The sequence below is a fragment of the Natrix helvetica genome, assembly GCF_964273705.1.
Source record: "Natrix helvetica genome assembly, chromosome: 1".
Lineage (NCBI taxonomy): Eukaryota > Metazoa > Chordata > Lepidosauria > Squamata > Natricidae > Natrix > Natrix helvetica.
Window position 1 is genome coordinate 18,263,228 of NC_138548.1, and position 22,035 is coordinate 18,285,262.

At 44.0% G+C, this 22,035-nt stretch overlaps 1 protein-coding gene across 1 annotated transcript; it reads right to left on the reverse strand.

Moving 5' to 3' along the window:
- Positions 1 to 1,008: 1,008 nt before the first annotated feature.
- Positions 1,009 to 21,250, reverse strand: CACTIN (cactin, spliceosome C complex subunit). The gene is made up of 10 exons (XM_081958670.1): positions 21,042 to 21,250; positions 18,266 to 18,758; positions 16,270 to 16,365; positions 14,122 to 14,267; positions 13,210 to 13,372; positions 9,761 to 9,875; positions 6,918 to 7,110; positions 5,498 to 5,635; positions 4,427 to 4,698; positions 1,009 to 2,232 (listed from the first exon to the last, which is right to left on the reverse strand). The coding sequence occupies exons 1-10, from the start codon at positions 21,233 to 21,235 to the stop codon at positions 1,742 to 1,744; spliced, it is 2,301 nt and encodes a 766-aa protein (XP_081814796.1). The 5' UTR covers positions 21,236 to 21,250; the 3' UTR covers positions 1,009 to 1,741.
- Positions 21,251 to 22,035: the final 785 nt, after the last annotated feature.

The window sequence follows — 22,035 nt, forward strand, 5'->3', positions numbered from 1 at the left end:
TCCTTTCTGGATCTTTGGCCTGCCACACTCTCTCTTATTTTACGATGTTGTTTCATTAGTTGGGAGGGGGAATAGTAAGGAGTAGAATGTGATGTTGTCAAAATAAAATTCCTTTCTAGAAAGCCAAGGTCATCCTTTGTCTTTGCACCTCTGCACCTGACTGGAATTAGATGGCTGGGACTGCCAGCATGGCAGTGGAAGATTGGACCATGTGATGGACGTGTGGGGCCAAGATCATGAAGTTTCAACTGGGTGGGGAAAACTGGGAAGCTTTCAGATTCAGGTTTCCCCAGATGTGCCAACTTGGCTCTCTTTAATACATTGGAACTTTGAGCAATACTTTGCCTTTGACTCTGATTTAATTTTGGATGCTATTTGGAATGCTGACAGCTACAGCATCCCCACATCTACAATACAATAGCAGAGTTGGAAGGGACCTTGGAGGTCTTCTAGTCCAACCCCCTGCCTAGGCAGGAAATCCTATACCATTTCAGACAAATGGCTATCCAACATCTTCTTAAAGACTTCCAGTGTTGGGGCATTCACAATTTCTGGAGGCAAGCTGTTCCACTGATTGTTCTAACTGTCAGGAAATTTCTCCTCAGTTCTAAGTTGCTTTTCTCCTTGATTAGTTTCCACCCATTGCTTCTTGTTCTACCCTCAGGTGCCTTGGAGAATAGTTTGACTCCCTCTTCTTTGTGGCAACCCCTGAGATATTGGAACACTGCTATCATGTCTCCCCTAGTCTTTCTTTCTCTTAAGCTAAACATACCCAGTTCCTGCAATTGTTCTTCATATGTTTTAGTCCCCAGTCCCCTAATCATCTTTGTTGCTCTTCTCTGCACTCTTTCTAGAGTCTCCACATCTTTTCTACATCGTGGCGACCAAAACTGAATGCAGTATTCCAAGTGTGGCCTTACCATGTGAGCATGTGCGCATGTGTCTTGTTCATTGATGGAACTATTTTCTTTTGTCACCATTTATTTAATCCACTTTGAAAGCTACCAGTTGCTACCCGCAGTTTATTGATCAGCACTGAACAATCTACACAGCTGGAGAAGACAGTTTGTGGATATACTTGTATAACTGAGTCCTCTTTAGAATAGATTTATGTTCTCTTGTATCGGGGTAAATACCAAACAAGCAGCAGATATCCAAAATCTTTATAGTAGTCGGACATTTTCTCCCACCCTCCCAAATCTATACATTCTAGAAAACAAGGATCATCTCAGTTTGTGGATATCCTTGTATTAGTGAATCTTCTTACAGTCCTCTTTAGAATAGGAAGCTTGTCTTTTCTCTTTTATGTTCTCTTGTATCGGGGTAAAGAATACCAAACAAGCAGCACATATCCAAAATCTTTATCGTAGTTGGACATTTTCTTCCATCCTCCCAAATCTATACATTCTAGAAAATTAGGATCATCTCAATCAAGGTATCAGCTACCTCAATTAGACACTTTAAATTGACCGGACTCAGATGTCTCACCACCTAGCAGAGGGAACAGCGCCATCTATTGCCAGAGAGACAATTCCCCCAGAGCCGAATTGCTGGTGAGTATCAGGGCAGCCTTGAAACATTTTTTAAAAAGATAATTTCTGATAGTAGTAGTTCTATCACACTTTAGAAACGCTGTCTAATACTGAAAGCTGCCATCTTGGTCCATGTTGAAGCAACTTGTTCCCTGCACATTATCTACATTTGTCCCTTCATAAAATCAACCCACTTCTGGTTCACCACTTCAGCGTCGATAACGGTAGCGCTTGAAGTGGAACCAGAGCTGGAAGATGCCGTTGGCAAACTGGCAGCGGAAGCCATGCCGGTGAGAGTATTCCCACTCCCGGTTGACAATCTTGAAGGCGATGTCTTCGTAGGGAGGTCCAGCGTGGAAGCGCAGGGTGGCGAAGTCCTTATTGTCCGGGCAAGCTTCCAGAAAGTATTCTGGGGTAGAGCGTTTGTTAATCAGGTCCGGGTAGAAGATATTAAACTTGTAACCCTGCACAATCTTGGGCGGAGGGTTATCGAAATCGTAGTGGGTCTGGTTGTACTTGTTCCACTCAAATCCGGTGTGCACTCGGTTGAAGAAACGCGGCTTGCGGGGACGGTATTTGTCAGCCCACAGGTAGGCCTTGCCGGTCAAGGGCATTTCCACACTGAATTGGGCCTCATCAGCCCCCATCCCTTCTTTGGCCCGGCGGAAAAAAATATCCTCGGCACTCTCACTGGCATCACCTGTGGAGGAAAAAACTTGGGTTGGCATGTGGTCTTGTGCGTGATTAGTCACAGTATGCCTAAACATGTTTTATCTTTACAATTTTTTAGTCCCTGTGGCTGGTAAGAAACAGAAGGCGCAAATACATCCAGAAACACCTTCACTATGGGATTCTACAGCAGTAAACTGTTATTACCCAATTGTATTCCACCATTAAAATAGCTGAACGTTAATAACAATAGCACTTAAGACTTATATACAGTTTCACAGTGCTTTACAGCCCTCTCTAATGGTTTACAGAGTCAGCCTGTTGCCCCCAACAATCTGGGTCCTCATTTTACTGACCTCAGAAGGATGGAAGGCGGAGTCAACCTTGAGCCGGTGAGAATCGAACTGCCAAACTGCTGGCAGCTGGCAGTCAGCAGAAGTAGCCTGCAATGCTGTATTCTAACCACTGCACCACCACGGCGTATATTAATATTAATAAATATTTCATATTGATTTGAACTTCTATCCCAACCATAATAAACATATTATGTTGCCTCTAGATGAGATGGGCAGCACACAAATCTAATAAATACATAAATAAAATATCAAGTACAATTTGGATTAGGGGACTGGCAGACTATAAGGTATATTTTCAGTTTTATAGCCTGCCAGATTTGTTCTGCAGCAATCTGATCAAGCTGGTTTCCAGTCTCATTTTTTAAAATTAAAGATTTGATTTCAATTGCCTTGAAATGTGGAGGGTGAGAAGAGGTTCAAGTTATGACAGAAACTTGAAGGGATGGCCAAGTCTACTTTATTTTTTTAAAATATTTTAAAAGCCTGGCATTTAAATAGCAGCAGGAGGCTCCTTAAAACGTACGGCCTATTTTTCTTTAATCATATTTACTTCCCAAATAAGATAAATCTCCACCAAGAGGTTTTTCTATAATTTTTCCACCCAAGATTCTGTAGCAAGGGAATACAGGTAGGCCTCACTTAGTAACCATTTGAAGCTATGAGTCTCCCCAAAAGGTATTTATGACCCAGTTCCGAACGTGGCAAAATGACTGCATTTTGCAGTCAATCGGCTTACCTTTATGGCAGATTGCAACATTCCTTAGTCATGAGATTCAAGTTATTATTATTATTTTGCCAGAAACTGGCCTTTTCAACTACTTTCTCGGGGGGAAAACCCCATAGGAATGCATTCTGACTTAGCGATCATCATAAAAAAGATCATAAAATCAGTTTGCTCATATGTTGTATCAACTTATGACTATCATAATTTATGACATAAATTCGAGGCTCTATTATGGTCATAAATCAAGGACTATCTGTACTCATTTGCCTTCCTTCTGGATTCAGGGATTATTTGTTTTAATTTCTAATTGTTGCCTAATTTGAACTGTTACTATTTTTTAAAGAATGTAGAAACCCACTTGGACCTCTTATTTGCCTGTTTCTCTTTAGAGTCTAGAAAACTTAGATTTAAAGTTGGAAACTCCTTATGAAAAATGACTAGATGAAGAATTGAATAGGAGAGATTAAAAGGCAGACTATGGAGAGGAAAAATGGATTCTCAGCCTGGTGGATACTAATTACCGTATTTTTCCGACGACAAGAAGCACCGGAGTATAAGATGCACCAAGATTTCGAAGAGGAAAATAAGAAAAAAAATAGTTTTTGGGCTCCGCACATCTGGGTTTTGCCCTCCCCGGTCCCCAGGAGCACTCTGCAAGCCTCCCAAACCCTCTGTGCATCCCATTTTTGTGAAAACAGAGCCCGTTTTTGGCCTCCCAAACCCCTCACACATCCTGTTTTTGCCCTCCCCAGCCTCCAAGAGCATTTGCAGGCCTCCCAAACCCTCTCATACCCCCATTTTCGGCAAAAACAGGACATGTGGGGTGGCGTTTGGGGAGGTCAAAAATGGCAGTATTCGGTGTATAAGACGCACCAACATTTCCACCCTCTTTTATGGTGGAAATACTCCAAAAAGTATAGTAATATTAAGAAGATATTTCTGAGATGGGGAGGCTAGCTGGACATTTTGGAAGCGGGAGATTTATTTGTCTCCTTTCTTCTTTCCCCAAGCTGTTTGCATGTTGCATTTCAGAACATAAATTCCTTTTGTGGTACAGTGCCATGTACACATTGACTGCCTTACATGCACACACATAGCTGTCATGAAACTCAGGTGAAGTCTCCCACCATCTCTCCCCTCCTTACCTGTGACCTGGAGCTGCTGCCTGGAGAGCTGGAGGCGCTGGAGATCCTCGTCCGCGCCCACCACGTGGGCATCAAAGGGGAGCTCGTGGGAGGTGAGCATCCGGGGGCTGTACTTGCCGGCATCGTAGTCATCCAAGCTCTGCTGAATCAGGTCCTCCTCAATCAGCACCGCTTCTCCGTCTCCCTCGGCTTTGGCTTCAGCTTCCGGTTCAGCACTAGGCTCAACGGAGGAGGGACCAGGCTGTGCTGGGGCAATTTCCTCTGGCTCTAGCCTGGGTAGAAGATGGGGAAGAGGGTTCCCCCCCCCTTTTGAGCAAAAAGAGTGCAGCGACGGGAGACATAAGATCTCTAAATCTTTCTGACTTGACCCATTGTTCTAACCTTCATTGGCTTTTAATCTCTTTCGGTTAACAAGCTCTTTACTCGGTCGTAATGTTGGGTCACTGAACAATAAACATTAAGCGAGGACTACCTGTGAGCTACTTCTATAAATTTCCAAGTCTGCATTTAATCCTTTTAATTCTAATTGTTCTTATATGTATACATTGTTTTTATATTTCTATTCTTACCAGTATTGTAAGCCATCCAGGGTCGCTTTGGATGGTGAGATGGACAGCATATAATAAAAAACAAACAAATACAACCCAAAACACACTTACTAGGGCAGCTTTTCTCAAATTGGGCAACTCTACATATATATATATATATATATATGGACTTCAACTCCCAGAATTCTCAGTAATGGCCAGAGGGAATTTTGGGAACTGAAGTCCATGTATCTGGAGGGAGTCCAGATTGAGCAGCATGCTAGAGAATATATAAAACAGCAAGGCTTCTCCTTGCATAGGAAGGATAATGCTGCTCCTATAATGATAATGCTATTTATGTATAAAACAGCAAGGCTTCTCCTTGCAAGGATAATGCTGCTCCTATAATGATAATGCTATTTATGTCACATAAGAGCAGCTACGCATATAAACAGAAAAAGCACACGAGGCTTTATGCACTGGAATGAAAACCTGAAGTGTTAAGGATGAAGGAAGCAGGTAACAGCATCCCAACCATACTTACCTGTGACTGCAACTGGCAGCTTCCGGGGATGGCGACTCTTTTTTCATGATGGGGAAAAGGGGTTCGCTTTCCACACCTTGTTCTTGTTTGAGCTTGTACAGCTTCTGGCGCAGGACGTCCTGATGCCGTTCTCGCAACCTGTGACCCGGGAGGGAGAGAGCACAGAATTAGTTCCTGTGGCTAGGTGTGTGTGTGTGTGTTTGTGTGTGTGTGTAGAGAGAGAGAGGAGACAGACAGAGTGTCAGGCCTGCAGCCATCTTTTCTTTTGAGTCTTTGGCCTGCCACACTTTCCATTATTCTACTATGCATTTCTATTATGGGAAAATGGGAGGGGGGATTGTAAGGAGTTACTTACTATGTAGCCATAACAAAATTCTTTCTAGAAAGCCAAGGTCATCCTTTGCCTCTGCACCTGACCAGAACTGGATGGGTGGAACTGCCAGCATGGCAGTGGAAGATTGGACCATGTGATGGACTTGTGGGTGTGGGGGCAAGATCTTGATCTTTCAACTGGGCGGGGAAAACCGGGAAGCTTTCAGATTCGGGTTTTCCCAGATGTGCCAACATGGCTCTCTTAGTAAATTGGAACTTTGAGCAATACTTTGCCTTGGATTCTGATTTATTTTTGGATGCTATTTGGAACCCCGACACAGAGAGAGACAGAGTATGTAGCAGGAAACGGCAGCCAAACCTCATAATCTTTCCATGAAATCTATTCAGTCTGAGTCCAATTCCCTAAATAAGGGCCATATGCCAATGGTGCTCAGGTGATAGGCATAGTATTTGAACAGCACATCCCTCTTAAAATTGTTCACTATTCTTTGGCAATATGCCCATTTCTAATGTCATTCTCCTCATTCTCCTCCTTCCCATCCCTGCATTTACAACCCCAATATGGTTGAGCTCTTCTGTGGCTGTTCCGATACAATGAATGCTTCAAAATATATATCAAACCCGCTAAAACACTCTCTTTAAGTTAAGTTTGAGAGGTACCTCTCCATCTCCAACCCGCACCTTCCAGCTGGATTAAAAGTCTCTTTTGAACTAACTTATTTTCCTGAAGACAACATGGATAAATCCATGTGGTTTTCCTGGTAGCTACAAGGATGGGGGTTGGCCAATGCTTTCTTTTGGGACATGTGTGCAATTTTCCCATCAGGTTTGCCTATCTGATTTCATGGTGGTCCCCAGAGGGAGCCCTAACCCTGCCTGATGCTGCTTAGCTTTCTGAGATCAGCTAAGAACAGTAATTGGTAAGGCCAATTATTTCCACCAAATCCAGATAGCCGGGATGCTAGCCAGTCTGGTTTGGTCCAGTCATTTGGGAAAGTCTTGACTCCTTGGTAATGGAAGATACATGGTATAATCCAGTCCCTCTCTGGATGGAGGTGGATATAAATCAGATACGTGCATATTTTACCTGGCCCGTGCCATGTATGCCTTTAGCTGCTGGAGCAGGCTCTCCCAGTAGCCAATGTCCAAGTTGGGTCCCCCAGCCAGGATCTTGCCCTCGATTCCCTGGTAGATCACTTGCAACTGGTTGTAGGTCTTCCCCTTGAAGACAGATTGTACATCAGAACTAACTGAGGCATTGACCCCTTCACGACGCTCTCCTGCAAGGCACAAAAAGAGGAATATACAATTGGAGAAACATACTCCTTAAATCCGTAGGCCAGAAGAGGACATGGAGACAATTGTTTCCAGTGGCCAGGAAGAGTTTGTCTTGATGGCAGATAAATAGGACAGGACTTATTTTTTTTACATGAGATTTTCAAGGGATATGTGGGGATGGGGTGATCGGATGCTCATTTTAACTGCACTAAAGGTAAAGGTTCCTCTCGCACATATGTGCTAGTTGTTCCTGACTCTAGGGTGCATGCTCATCTCCGTTTCAAAGCTGAAGAGCCAGTGCTGTCCAAAGACATCTCCGTGGTCATGTGGCTGGCACGACTAAATGTCAAAGGAGCACGGAATGCTATTACCTTCCCACCAAAGTGGTCCCTATTTTTCTACTTGCATTTTTGCATGCTTTTGAACTGCTAGATTGGGCAGAAGCTGGGACAAGTAACAGGCGTTCACTCCATTATGCGGCGCTAAGGATTTGAAACGCCGAACTGCTGACCTTTCTGATTGACAAGCTCAGCGTCTTTGCCCCTAAGCCCCCTTGTTTAACTGCACTAGGTCTGTTCAAAGAACTAGCAAGCCATATTTCCTGAACTTTTCCATTATAAAACAGCAAAATTGCCTAGATTCTAAGGCAGCCTTCTTCAGTTCAGTGCCCACAGCAGTACTGGACTTCAATTCCCAGAATCCTTAGGTATGTGGCAGGGAATTCTAGGATCTAAAGTTCAACAGTAATAGGATGATTCATCCAATTAGGATATACCGTATTTTTCAGAGTACAAGACGCACTGGAGTGTGAGACGCACCAAGGTTTTGAAGAGGCCAATTAATAAAAAAAAGTTTTTGCACTCTGCAGACCTCCCCCAAAAAGGGCATGCATAGCCTTTAGGAGGCTTGCAGAGTGCTCCTGGGGGTGGGGTGGGGGGCAAAAACAAGCAAAAACTGGCACGTTCTCCGCAAAAACTGGCCCGTCTTTTGTCAAAAAAAGGGCATGCATAGCCTTTAGGAGCCTTGCAGTGTGCTCCTGGGGGCTGGGGAGGGCAGAAATGAGTGAAAAACAGCCCATTTTTCACTCATTTCTGCCCTCCCCAGCCCCCAGGAGCACTCTGGAAGCCTCCTAAAGGCTATGCATGGCCATTTTGGTGAAGGGGGCGGGGTTTCAGGAGGCAAAAAATGCTGTATTTAATGTATAAGACGCACCCAGATTTTCAGCCTCTTTTTTTGCGGGAAAAAGGTGCGTCTTATACTCTGAAAAATACAGTAATGAATAAGGGAAGTGTTTTGATTGTTCAAATGGAACAGAAGTAACAGAAAAGAAAGAATTGCCCCTACATTACACTTCTGCTCAGATATTCAAGGAAATGAACTTGGCAATAATGTGAAGAGTGCCTGGTTGAAACAGATAAAGGAACAAATAGAAGCCATATTGTTGGTGGTGTCTGCTATGCTCTGCCCAATCTAGGAGAAGATGCTTTCCAGAAGCAAAGTAGGGATCTATCAAAGAGGTATGATAGCGACTCTGATCACCCTGATCTCCGTTGGAAAAAAAAAATCGGCCAAGTATGATCCTTCCAAAAAAGTTGTAGAAGTTCAATTAGTTGTCAATGTAAAATTCCCCAGCTGGCCAGGCCTGGGGAGAGGAGTAAATTCATTCCGTTTTAAATTCTGCTTTGAATGTTATTCCTTTTATATGGTTTTATGGCTTTTATCTGTAAAAATACCCAGAGGCATTTGGACAGTGAGATGGGTGATTTTCTAAATTTCATTAAACAAACAAACAAAATATATAAATAAGTAGATATGGATGAGATGAAGAGGAACTTGAGTTCAGACTCTCCCACGTGCTCCAAGATGGCGGGGAACCCAAAATGGCCGCCGATCTGCGACCCGATCTCCTCCGAGGCTCGGGAACGTTGGAGGAAGGCCCTGGCCAGTTCCTCGATCTCTGGCGCCCTTGCGTAGGACTCCTGGAGGTCCTGCAGACGTCCCCGCGGACCTCGTGGCACAACGGCTACTTTCCCCTTTACACGGCCGTCCGGCCGCTAGGGAGTCGCGCTGGTACGCGGCGAGGCTTGCCTGCCAGCAGCGCTGAGCACGGGTGAAGAGAGGAGCAGATCCGAGGTAAAACCAAAAATGGAAAAAAACCTAAAGGCCTAAATAGAAAACCTAGAAGTCTTCGAAGTGAGGGAGAGTCAGGTAAAAGCACTCCTTCTGGGCCGAAGGCTGAGGTTAATCTGGGGAGGTCAGAGGAGGAACGGAGGTGTGGCCTCAAGATTTACCTCAGCCTCCAGGACAAAAGGGCTGTGTTAATAGCCATGTGTGAGTCCTCCCACGCCTCACTTCGGAGACTTGGGTAATATCAAATGTCTTCAGAAAATGGAAAAATGCCCTATTTTGCTGAAAACCAGCAGTGGGTAAGGAAGAATATATATTGTCTTATAAATTCGCTTTTTTTGGGGGGGGGGGGTATGTATTTTATTTCTTTTTAACTTTCGGGATGTGTGTTTTTCATTGTTGTACGCCGCCCGGAGTCCTTTGGGAGAAGGGCGGCATATAAATCCAATAAAAACAAACAAAACAAAACCAAGTATTATTAGGCTGGAATTAACCGAGTCCTAATTTTTGTCTTTCTGCCCCTACCTGGTCCTTTCCCAGAAGCCTCCAGTTTCCGGAGTTTGGCTATTTCATCTTCAGTGATGATAGTCATGTCTCTCCAGAAATCCACATTCTTCCCTTGCTCCAACTCCATGTAAACCTGAAACAAGGGGGAAAAGATAAGAGAAGTGGGAGAAAAGAAGGAAGGAAGGAAGGAAGGAAGGAAGGAAGGAAGGAAGGAAGGAAGGAAGGAAGAAAGAAAGAAAGAAAGAAAGAAAGAAAGAAAGAAAGAAAGAAAGAAAGAAAGAAAGAAAGAAAGAAAGAAAGAAAGAAAGAGTTACAATGCTTGTTTTCAACTGTTAACTCTCCTTGAAATTTGAACTGAGGGAGGAATAGATGTTAAAACAACAGGGACAATAGGCATATATGCAAAAGTTACTTACATTTTTTTCTGCTGTCAAATGGAGAAAAGAAAATGGGGGGAGGGAGGGAATAGTATTTGAAAGCAAATTAAATTTGGAAGAAGAAATAGAAGCAAAGAGAAGAAACTAGAAAATACTGCAGCAAAATAGCTTCTTGAAAATAACTTGCATTTATTCTCTCCTTTTGTTTATGATCATCTGGACTAGACAAATTGTTTGATTACAAGCTACACGGTTTTATTAAATTGCAATTGTTAACTAGCCCAGCCTCCTCCCGCCTAGTACACATAGTTCTCGACTTATGACAACCCACTTGGCTTCCATTCAAACTTAGGACAGCACCCCCCAAAAGGCCTTGATAACCTGGTTCCAAAGTTCCATGGCCACACTGCCATGATCACATGACTACATCAGCCACTCAGCAACTGGTCAGCACTTAGGGCCATTGGCAGCATTCCATGCGCTATGACTGACGACATTTTTGCTGAAAACCAGCCTCTACTTCCCATTTTTTGGCAAAACCAGCTCATAGCAAACAAAGGGTTCGCTTAATGACCCCCCTTTAAAAAGGTTGTAAAATCAGGTTGGTCACAGGGGTGACCCACTTTACAACTGTCATGTCTTACAACTGTAATGGGTCGGCTCCATTATGGCCATGTCGAGGACTACCTGTATTTTCTAGATCAGTGATGGCTAACCTTTTTGTCATTGTGTGTCAAAAGTGCTTGCACACGCACATACCCACACCCATAATACAATGCATGTGCGAGGGGGTTCAGGGCACGCAGGGGGGTACACACCCTCTGTGCCCCACGCCCCCTACGCATGTAACCCCCACACTCCCTCCCGCCCCAGGTAAGAAGCCAAAAATGGGGTGCGGGGGGAGCACTACACATACCCCCACACTACCCCCCGCCCCACACACATGCGTGCAAGACCCCCCTCATCTCTGTGCATGCACGTGCGTCTTCCGCATGCGCTCCACTCCCCACGCATTTGCAACAGAGACCCAAAAATCAGCTGGCTGGTGGGAGGCAGGCGCGCATGCCCAGTAGAGCTGAGCTGGGGTGACAACCCGTGTGCCCGAAGAGAGGGCTCTGCATGCCACCTGTGACACCCGTGCCATAGGTTCGCCATCACGGTTCTAGATGGTTGGGAATTTGAGTGTTAATATATTTTCAAGCCACCAAGTAGAAGAAGGCTGAGCTAGATGAACTTCAGATCAATGTCGGGAAGATATAAATAAATAAATAAATAAATATTTATTTCTTAGCCGCACCCTCTCCCGAAGGACTCGGGGCGGCGTACAACAAAACATAGGAAATAAATATATAGACCAGCGGTTCTCAAATAGTGGGGCGCGCCCCCCTGGGGGGGCGCGAGGCTCCGTAAAGGGGGGTGCGAAGGCTCCCTTTCCATCTGGGTGCAACGGCGGCGGCGTGGGCGAGGCATAATATATCCCGCCTGGAAGTGGCAGCACTTCGGACTGTGGATTTTCATTGGAGCCGCGGGCTGGAGCTGTGCAAGAAACCTGCTCGGGCGGGGGTGGGAGGGAGGGAAGCATGGCTGTCCCAGGCTTCCCTCCCTTCCCCCCCCCCCAGCCCAAGCAGACTTTTTGCACAGCTCCAGCCCGCGGCTCTGATGAGTCTCTGAGCAGTCCCCAGCACTGCCACTTCAAGCCGGGATATATTCTGCCATGCCCTCGGCGGCGTCTTTATGCAGGTAGCTCGCCTCCCCGCCAACAGCTCCACCGCCAGCATTCCGTCTGGAAGCGGAAGCGCAACAGCCGCTGTTGGGGAAGGGACAAAGGGGCGGCGGTCGCCCGATCTTGCCACCGCCACCCCTTCGCCCCTGGTAACGGCGACTGTTGTGCTGCTGCTTCCAGCTGGGATGCTGGAGGAGCTGCTGGCAGGGAGGGAGGGAAGAAAGGGAGGAGGGAGTAAGGATAGACAAGCAAGAGGGAAAGAGGAAAGAAGGCAAGCAGGCAGGAAGGAGGCAGAAGGAAGGAGGGAAGAATGGAACTGGAAGGAAGGCAGGGAAGGAGGGAGGGAGAAAGGAAGGATAGGAGGATAGGGAAAGAGGAAAGAAGGCAGGCAGGCAGGCAGGGGGAAAGAGGAAGGAGGGAACTGGAAGGGAGGCAGGAAGGAAGGGAAGGAGGAAGGGAGGGTGGAAGGAAGGATAGACAAGCAAGAGGGAAAGAGGAAAGAAGGCAAGCAGGCAGGAAGGAGGCAGAAGGAAGGAGGGAAGAATGGAACTGGAAGGGAGGCAGGGAAGGAGGGAGGGAGAAAGGAAGGATAGGAGGATAGGGAAAGAGGAAAGAAGGCAGGCAGGCAGAGGGAAAGAGGAAGGAGGGAACTGGAAGGGAGGCAGGAAGGAAGGGAAGGAGGAAGGGAGGGTGGAAGGAAGGATAGACAAGTAAGAGGGAAAGAGGAAAGAAAGCATGTGACTACGGTGGGAGACGAGGAAAGACCGGTGTGCTATGTTATGCAGAGGTGTACTTATAACAATTTTATAGACAAATTATACTATTTACAGTCGCGCGGGGGGGGGCGCGCGAAATGTTTTCTTCTTCCTAGGGGGGGCATGACAGAAAATAATTGAGAAGCACTGATATAGACAAACATGCATATAACAAAAACATATACCAAGACATATACATATACAAGGAGGAGGTGAACTGATAGATAAAAACAAGTAAAAACACAATGTTTAAAAACCCCTAAATAAGCTGAATGCAATTAAAATACCCCAAATAAAAAACCCGTCAGGAGTGATATAGTTGGATCAAGGTTGAGCCAGGCCAGAAACTTGAAATAGGTGGGTCTTGAGCTTTACACGAAAGGAGCGGAGGTCAGAGGTATTCCTAATATCCGGGGGGAGGTCATTCCACAGGGCTGGGCCCGCCACAGAGAAGGCTCTGCTCCTAGGCACCGCCCCCCGGCACTGCTTGGTGGACGGCACCTGGAGAAGTCCCTCTCTGTGCGAGCGGATTGGTCGCAGGGATGTATGGGGCAGAATACGATCCCGCAGGTAACTCCTGAGAGAACAGGACAGCCACCATCGGATGGATACCTGGATGTCTTCTAGTAGATCTTCCATGTCGGAGACAGTGAGTCCATTTAGAAATGTGTACGGTTCATGCATCTCCACTGCCAAGTCATCATCTTCAGCACTGATGTATTTTGCCAAGAGATCAATTGGCTTGGCCCGCCCATCTCGTATCCGGATTTTGGAACTGCCAGAAAAGAGACATCCAAGAAAAAGGGTTCAGAGCAAGGCTTCTTGACTACAGGAAACCATTTCCAAACATCCTAGCTGTTAGGGTTTAAAAGTAAATCAGAGTCCAAGGCAAAGTATTGCTCAAAGTTGCAATTTATTAAGAGAGCCATGCTGGCACGTCTGGGAAAACCCGAATCTGAAAGCTTCCCGGTTTTCCCCACCCAATTGAAAGTTTGAGATCTTGCCCCCACATCCACAGGTCCCTCACATGGTCCGATCTTCCACTGCCATGCTGGCAGTTCCACCCATCCAGTTCCGGACAGGTGCAGAGGTGCAAAGACAAAGGATGACCTTGGCTTTCTAGAAAGAATTTTGTTATGGCTACATAGCATCTAACTCCGTTCAATCCCCCCCTCCCATTTTCCCACAATAGAAAATGCATAGCAGAATAATGGAAAGCGTGGCAGGCCAAACATCCAAAAGAAAAGATGGCTGCAGGCTTGACTACTAGCAGTTGGAGAACCCAAGAAATTCCAAACTAAATGTTTCACCATTAATCTATCAATTCTTCCCTATTCTTCATCCGATCATATTGGAAGGTTTTTGTCCTTCCTTGGACTCCAAAGAAATGTATTGGCAGATCATGTCTGAGAATTATGCTGTGGACTAGTAAGTTCAAGAAATGGTTTTATTATTCTTTTATATTTGGGAACATAATTTCTCCCTCCCCTGAAGACCAGGGTTCCATCCATTGTCCCTGTTTACCGTAGCTTGGCTTGCTGAAGATGGAAATTGTCCTCTTGCTCCTCCCACGTCTTGAAATGCTCCGCCTCTTTCTCCCGCTGCAGCATCTCCAGCTCTTGCTCTCTCATGGCTTTTTCCCGCTCCCGCTCCAAGCGGAGCTGCTTCACCTGGTATACGTGGGGAAGGGAGAGTTTAACAGAGGTACACAACACACTGGCACTCATTTAACAGATTAACAGAGTTGGAAGGGACCTTGTAGGTCATCTAGTCCAACCCCTCGCCCAAGCAGGAGACCCAACCCTCCTTTCTCACTCCAGAGCAGTGATTCTCAGCCTCAGCAACCTTAAGATGTGCAACTTCAACATTGGAGTCCAGATATCTGAAGGCTTTGAGAAACATGGATCCAGAGGCACAGAGCAGAGCAGTAGCAGATGCTACTCCTACTCTTAAAAGTTCAGCATCAGAGTTCATGAATGATATTCTAGGTTCAACTCGGAGGTGTGGGTTTTTTGAAAAACCTGGAACCACAAACATTTGTTATGCAAATGAGCAAGGCCCCCTAGCAATACAGGTAGTCTTAGACTTACAACAGTTTATTTAATGACCGTTCAAAGTTACAACAGCACTGAAAAAAGGGAGTTATAACCGTTTTCAAACTTAGGACCATTGAAGCATCCCCATGGTCACGTGATCAAAATTCAAATTCTTGGCAAATGGCTCATGATTATGACAGTTGCAGTGTGCCTAGGTCATGGGATCACCTTTTGCGACCTTCTGACAAGTCAATGGGGAAGCCAGATTCACTTAACAACCGTGTTATTAACTTAACTGCAGTAACTTAACAACTATGGCGAGAAATCATAACATGTGGCAAAACTCACTTAAGAAATGTCTCACGCAACATAAATTTTGGGCTCAATGATGGTCATAAGTCGAGAACTACCTGCACCACAGTTTGTACAAATATTTAGAGTGCATTGATATGGAAAAAAAATAAGGCTAGGCCCCTCTGTTAAGTCTGAAGACTACATTACAAAGAAATTACAGAATAACAGCAGTTGTACGGTACAGAATAACCGAATTGGAAGGGACCTTGGAGGCCTTCTACTCCACCCCACTACTCAAGGGGGAGACCCTATATAATTTTAGACAAATGGCTGTCTAATCTCTTCTTAAAAGCCTCCAGTGTTTGAGTACCCACGGCAGTATTCCAAGTGTGGTCTTACCAAGGCATTATAAAGTGGTAGTATCACTTCTCATGATCTTGATCCTATCCCTCTGTTAATACAGGCTTGGATTGCATTGCCGATTTTGGCAGCTGCTGCCCACTGCTGACTCATATTTAAGTGATTGTCCACTAGGATTCCAACATCCCTCTTGCAGTTACTGCTGTTGAGCCAAATTTCATCTAGTCTGTACCTGTACTTTAGTTTTGCCAAATTAAAGTTGCCAAATTAAAAGCCTTGAAGCGTGGAGAAAATAATGTTTACTGGAAATAAAAAGGTTACCTTTCTGAAACTGCAATTTGCCCGAAGTGAAAAATGCTGACCCACCCCAGAAAAATTTCTGATCAATATCTCTAGTTTAACTTCTGGCATTTTAGGAAAGGATAGGAAAATCTGAAGGGATAGGTGTTACCAATCCTTTAAATTGAGTTTGACAAAACAGCAATTGTATTGTGTACAACACAGCTTCTTCTGTTCAATCCAACAACATGCAATCAGAATTTCTCTGCTGTTGCTGAAAATTTTCCCTGATGGAAATTTTTATAGAGAAGAAGTATCTGCAGTTCCCTAAATCCCTATCCGTTTCAGCCTTTCTCAATCAGGACTTCAGCTCTCAGAATTCTTTGCAATGGCTAAAAGTCAGACATCCTGTCCAGATAAGAGAAGCACTGATCTGATTAGAAAAGAATATCTACTTTGTCTTGGATATCACTCCTGGACCATTTTGTATGAAAATATATGTCTTAAGAAATGTGGTACCTTAAATTCAGAACTGGCCTGCTATCTGAATGATCTTAAATATCGAAGAATAACATAGTAGTCCAAACATTAGACTCAGTTCACTATCATACTTTACAAGTTTACATCTTGGAATTAAACAACTGGTGCTGGGTTTGTGCGAAACTCAAAGGATTCTCTCCCTCTATTTTGTTTTGATTCTTACCTTCTGCAATTCAAGTCGATTTTCTTCTTGGATCCGCTTGTTACGATCTTTCAGTTCTTTTTCCTCCAAGTGTCCAATTCCTTTTTTTTCCAAAGCCTAAAAATTAAATATAACCCACCAAACCTTAAATAAAGCCAAATAAAAATTTCCTAGAAACATGTTCACTTAAGTTGCAACAGCCCACGGCATTTTAAAAGGGGACAGTGGAGGTGGGCTATTGGTCAGTCTTGCCTCCTAGCATCAAGGAGTCTCTGTAGGGTTTTTTTTTTTGGACAACACGATATCTTCTTCTTCCCAGAGTTGTAAGGGAGCAAGACTGGCCCAAAGGCTCCCACCTGGCTTTGTGGCTAAGGTAAAACTCAGTCTCTTGATTTCTAGCCAACCCTTTAACCTGTCAGGCCTGTAGTTATGTTCCTTTTAGGATCTTTGGCCTGCCACACTTTCTAATAGTTTCCTATGCTGTTTCATTAATGTAGTAGTTGGGAGGGGGGAATAGAAAGGAGTAGGATTGTGGAATGTATTGTTGTCATTCTTTTCTAGAAGCTCAAGGTCATATTTTGTCTCCGCACCTTGATACCTGACCGGAAGCAGAGGGTTGTAGATGCCAGCGCGGAAGAAAAGGATTGGACCATGTGATGGATTATGGGGTGTGGGGATAGATCATGAACTTTCAACTGGGTGGAATTCCAGGAAGAAGATCAGAGTTGGAATTCCACAGAAGTGCTAACATGCCTGTATGATTAAATTGGAACTTTAAGGATGATTCTGCCTTGGTCTCCGATTGATTCCATGCATGGTATTTAGAACGCTGACATAACCTCTACACCAAGGGTGTCAAACTGGCGGCCTGTGGGTCAGATGTGTCATGCACAGGCCATGCCCACCCCGGCTCCGCAAAGGCAAAAAAGTCACGATACCTCATGTGACATGATCGAGTTTGACACCCATGCTCTACACCAAATTGGCTTTCTCATATACCTATAGCTCAGTTAAATAAAGGTTTACATGTTGAGCAATGATCATGTTATCTAGTTTGGGCAATGAAACATCTGCAAGAAAACAACCAAGCTCAGGGAGCACCGAGGACCCTTGGTTTATGCATTGTATACATTGTTTCTGTGTGCCTTCAGTTCAATGTTGATTCCTGGGATTAGTCCCTGAAGTTTTCTAGGTAAGATTTTGAAAGAGAGTGACTGGCCCAAGGTCACCCAGTTGTCTTTGTGCATAAGGTAGGACTAGAATTCTCCACCACCTGCTTTCTAGTCTGGTGTTTTAACCACTACACCAAATACAATCTCTATGTACATTTTAGTCAATAATAATCTTGTAATATTGATTAACTTTGTACCTGGATAGAACGTTACTGAAGTAAGAAATGTAAGAAACATTTTAAATGATGTGGTCTATGTGGACTTATGGTAAACTACAGTGAATATTACTTTAAGGCAGTATTTACCCTCTGTAATTTTCATAGGGACCTAAAGAAACATTTTGAGATTATGAACACATTCTTTGCACCAAATAACAGGAGCCAGTCTACCTGGGTAAAATAATTGACTTGAGATTTGCCCCAAACATATACTTTACATCTGGCCAACCTTCCAAGGATTGTTTCCAGCCACCAATTTCATCTATTTCTTCTGGAATACACCCATACTAATTGGAAGTTTTATTGTACTTGTGATTTTCGATAGTCTTCCACGGCTTGGTGTTTGGCAGATATTTTGAACTTAAACTTCCATCATTCTTCAATCACAGCCATCACAGCTGATGGATTATGGGAACGGAAACGAATCACTTTGGAAGAGCATCACCAGGCTGAGGAAGATTATCCTAAGGAAGGAGGTCAGTCTATCTGTCTATCTAATCTTCACCATTGAAGGCTGGATTAGATTATGAGCGAGGAAGTGCATTTTAAAGAGGTGGTTCTCTCAAGCTGTTTCACCGTCACCTTGCACCACCTGCCTTGGATTGTAGACATGAATTCAGGACTTACCTTGCTCCAGATGAAAGCTCCTAGCAGGTTGTTGTCTCCGAAAGGGTTGTCCGTATTGGTGTAACCCATATACTCTTCTCCCCATCCCATCTTCTCCCGTTTTTTTCGTTCCTTGGCCTCCTTCTTGGCTAGACGTCGGGCCCGTTTCTCTTCAGGGGTTTCAAGGGCCTTCATCAACTCCTTTTGGTTCTTCTGGTCTTCTTTCAATTTCAAGCGTTCCTGGAGGCTTAGCTGCTCATCCAAGTCACCCTTCGAGCTCTGTGAGCGGGAAGGTGACGGGGATGTCATGGAAGATACCGAGGACCTGGATTCAGACCGCTTCTGGTACTTGTTCTTCTCCTTCCTCTCACTTTTATGGCCCCTTTTTTCCGAAGATGAATCCGAGTTGGAGGACCGTTCCCGGTGATGTGAAGAGTGACTCTTGTGTCTCTTGTGATGCTGGTCCCTCCTTTTTTCTTTTTTCTTTCCCCATTTCTGGTTCTCTTCCTCTGAGCTTAAAAGGAAAAGCTCTGGTGTTAGTTTAAAACAGGTAAGAAACAAGTGGCCTGTGAGACCTGTCTCTGTGGTCCTTACAGCCTCCTCTGAGCATAACTGTCGCAAACCAAAAATGGTTTGTGGTAGGAAAAGAAGAAAATAGTATTCTAAAATAGGCAGGTCACAATTTAAAAAAAAAGAACAAAATCCTCCCCCATACTAGTTTTTGCTCTTTTCTGATGCAACCACATGCACCATGCAGCCTCAAAACTGTTAAGAGCAGCCTTGGCACTCAAATGTTCCCCACCCTTGTTATGCATCTACATTTCTGCATTCAACTTAAGGATCTAATTGGGTTAGCTAAATCAGCATTCATCAATACATTACTCCCACCAACCCGAATTGCCAAAAATTCTGTTGAACTGGCTCTGAATTTATCTCCACAAAACCTACTGTAAAACAATGAAGCACATCTGATGCAGCCAAAGTCTGTACTAAGGTGATTTGAACTGAAAATGCTGATATCTTTCAATCTATTATTTCTCTGGCTTTTTCATATGCCCCCTTAAAGTTGACATGAGGGTGAATTTCAGCAGATTATCTGCTTTTTCTTTGTTTGTCATAGGGAAATAAGAGAGTCCATTAAATCCTGATTACAATGAGATGCTGGACACTTCTCAAAGAGCTTTTTCTCTTTGTGGCAAGTAGCTTATAGTGAAATGGGATTACAATAACTTATTCCCAAAATCCTATTATTCTGCAAATAATCCTCAATATGTATAACTGTTTCTAGATGCTTTTAATTTATTAAGCTTTCACTTCCCTTTGCTCTTTTTGTTACCTAATTCATGCAACAAAATAGACTCATGCTCTATTAAGAGAGTGTAATGAAGACAAATATCCCGTAAGATTCCAGTGGGGAAAAAAACTTGGTTATACAGATAGTCCTCAATTAGCAACTATCTCATGTAGCGACCACAGTTACAATGGTGATGAAAAAGTTAACTTTACAACCATTTCTTGCATGTTCAACTTTTGCGTATCCATAAAGCAAAGAAGATCTTAATCATAGTCGCAGTTCCATTTAGCAACAGCTTTGCTTAACAACAATGTACCAATTGGGATTGCTAAATGAGAATTATCTGTATTGTATTACATTCTACATTCTACTTCTCTTTCTAAAAAATCACGTACCTGTATAGTGTAGCAGTAACAACAGTGGATATTGTTATTATTGTTATTGAGACAACTGAGTTTTGAGCTCTAGCACGTTGTTTCTCAATTTTGGCAAATTTCAGATGCATGGACTTCAACTCCCAGAATTCCCCAGCCTGCATACTGGGAGTTGGAAGTCCATACATCTTAAATGTGTCAAGATTGAAAAGCACTGGCCTAAAGGTAGAACTTATGGAGTTCTACCATGAAATATGGAGTTTCATGCTGTCACTTCCAAGACTACTGGGGATGGGAGGCAGCAGACACTACTTCAGAAAACTTCGCTACCTTCAAAGTTATCTCTGAATGAACTGAATAAAAAATTGCTGGTGACCGTCTACCGCTGTACCATAGACAATATTTTAACTTACTGCACCTGTGTATGGTTTGCCAATTACACAGTGGCAGATAGGACAGTGCTCAAGAGGGTTAGTGTCATTGCCCAAAGGATCATTGGTTGCCCTTTCCCCTCCTTGGAAGAGCTTTATAGCTCTCACTGCCTTAAGTTCAAAACATTCTTAAAGAGCCATCTCATCCTGGGCACCCTTTTTTAAAAACTATTACCATCTGGCAGACGGTACAGGATAATAAAAACAAGGACAAATAGGCTGAAAAACAGGGCAATAACTATGTTGAATTCTACTGTATAATGCAATATCAATGCAGTATCAGGGGTTTTCAATTCAATTGTATAGAATGAGAAGGGTGTGTGTTTGTGTTTTAGTTATTTTTTATAATTTTCTTATGTGTGATGTACACTGAAGATGGCATTTAATTTTGCTGCACGACGTGCAATGACAATAAAGTGAACTTAAACTTAAGTTATCTCTATGTACTCAGAGGGATTTGCTCCCCAGTTCATTACCCGTTAAAAACTGATCCGCTGCTTATCCAAATTTCACAGGATAGGAAACGGGGCTTGGAGTTTTAAGCTCTCATCTGTGTCCAGCTCCCCAAATATAAGCCATTCCCTCTAAGGAAGAAGCATCCACTAGCAGCTTATTCCTAACGCCTTTCTACTACCGAGTAACTCTATGATTATGAACTCTATGATCATAAATCTCGGAGCTGCATTCGTTCGTCTCACCTCCCTTCCCGATTTCTTCTCCTCCTCCTCCTCCCCCGACTTTCTCGCTCTTCAGACCTAGACCGACTTCTACGCCGATGCCGTTCCCTAGACCTGGACCTGGACCCCATGGCCACTCGAGGCCTGGCTCCACGGGTACTTCCTGCTTCTCGAAGAGGTCCTTCCTTTCTCTCGTCGCGGTGAAGGGTGCCCATCGCAATGCCTGACAAGAGTTCGACCCTAGTTCAATTCGCGACCGTAATTTTTGTTGGTTTTTTTCTTTTTAGAGAGGAACGGGGAATGTGAAAAACAGATGCTTGTGTCGAGAAAAAATGAATAACCGTTGAAGCAGCGTGTTAAATTTCTTTCTTGCCTGTCAATCACGCCTATTTAACAGACTGACAAGAGTTGGAAGGGACCTTGGAGGTCTTCTAGTCCAACCCCCTGCTCAAGCAGGAGGTCGTATTCCATGTGTCTCTTTTCAGCTAACCCCAACATTTAAACAAACGTCAGGCTCATCATTATTGAGACCATTGGCACTAAATTCATGAAAGATCTGGAGAAGAGAGAGGATAATTCAAAGTACTTTTGGTTGCAGATAGCTTTGCAAAAGTCACTATTATTGTCCTGGGACTGATATAGGAAGATTATGCATTACCCCCCTTAGACAGATTAGGGAGAAACAAGCATTTTCAATTTTCTTAGAACATAGAATAATAGGGTTCAAGGTCTTCCAGTCCAACATCCTGCTCAAGGAGAAGATTTTATACCATTCTGGACAAATGGCTGTCCAGTCTACTTATGAAAACCTCCAGTAATGGAGCATCTGCAATAACTGGAGATAAGCTATTCCACTGATTAATAGTTCTCACTGTCAAGAGATTTCTCCTTAATTCTAGGTTGGATTTCTCTTTAATGATCTTCCTTCTGTCCATTGCTGCTTGTTCTGCCTTCAGGTGCTTTGGAGACTAGTTCTATCCCCTGTTCTCTGTGACAGCCCCTCAAATATTGGAAG

Excerpts from the sequence above, each read along its gene's own strand:
- CACTIN (XM_081958670.1), bottom strand. The coding sequence starts at position 21,235 with ATGGGCACCCTTCACCGCGACGAGAGAAAGGAAGGACCTCTTCGAGAA. Across the intron at positions 18,759-21,041 it reads AGAAGAAATCGGGAAGGGAG|CTCAGAGGAAGAGAACCAGA; the intron begins GTGAGACGAACG and ends TTTCCTTTTAAG. Across the intron at positions 5,636-6,917 it reads GCATACATGGCACGGGCCAG|GTTGCGAGAACGGCATCAGG; the intron begins GTAAAATATGCA and ends CCCGGGTCACAG.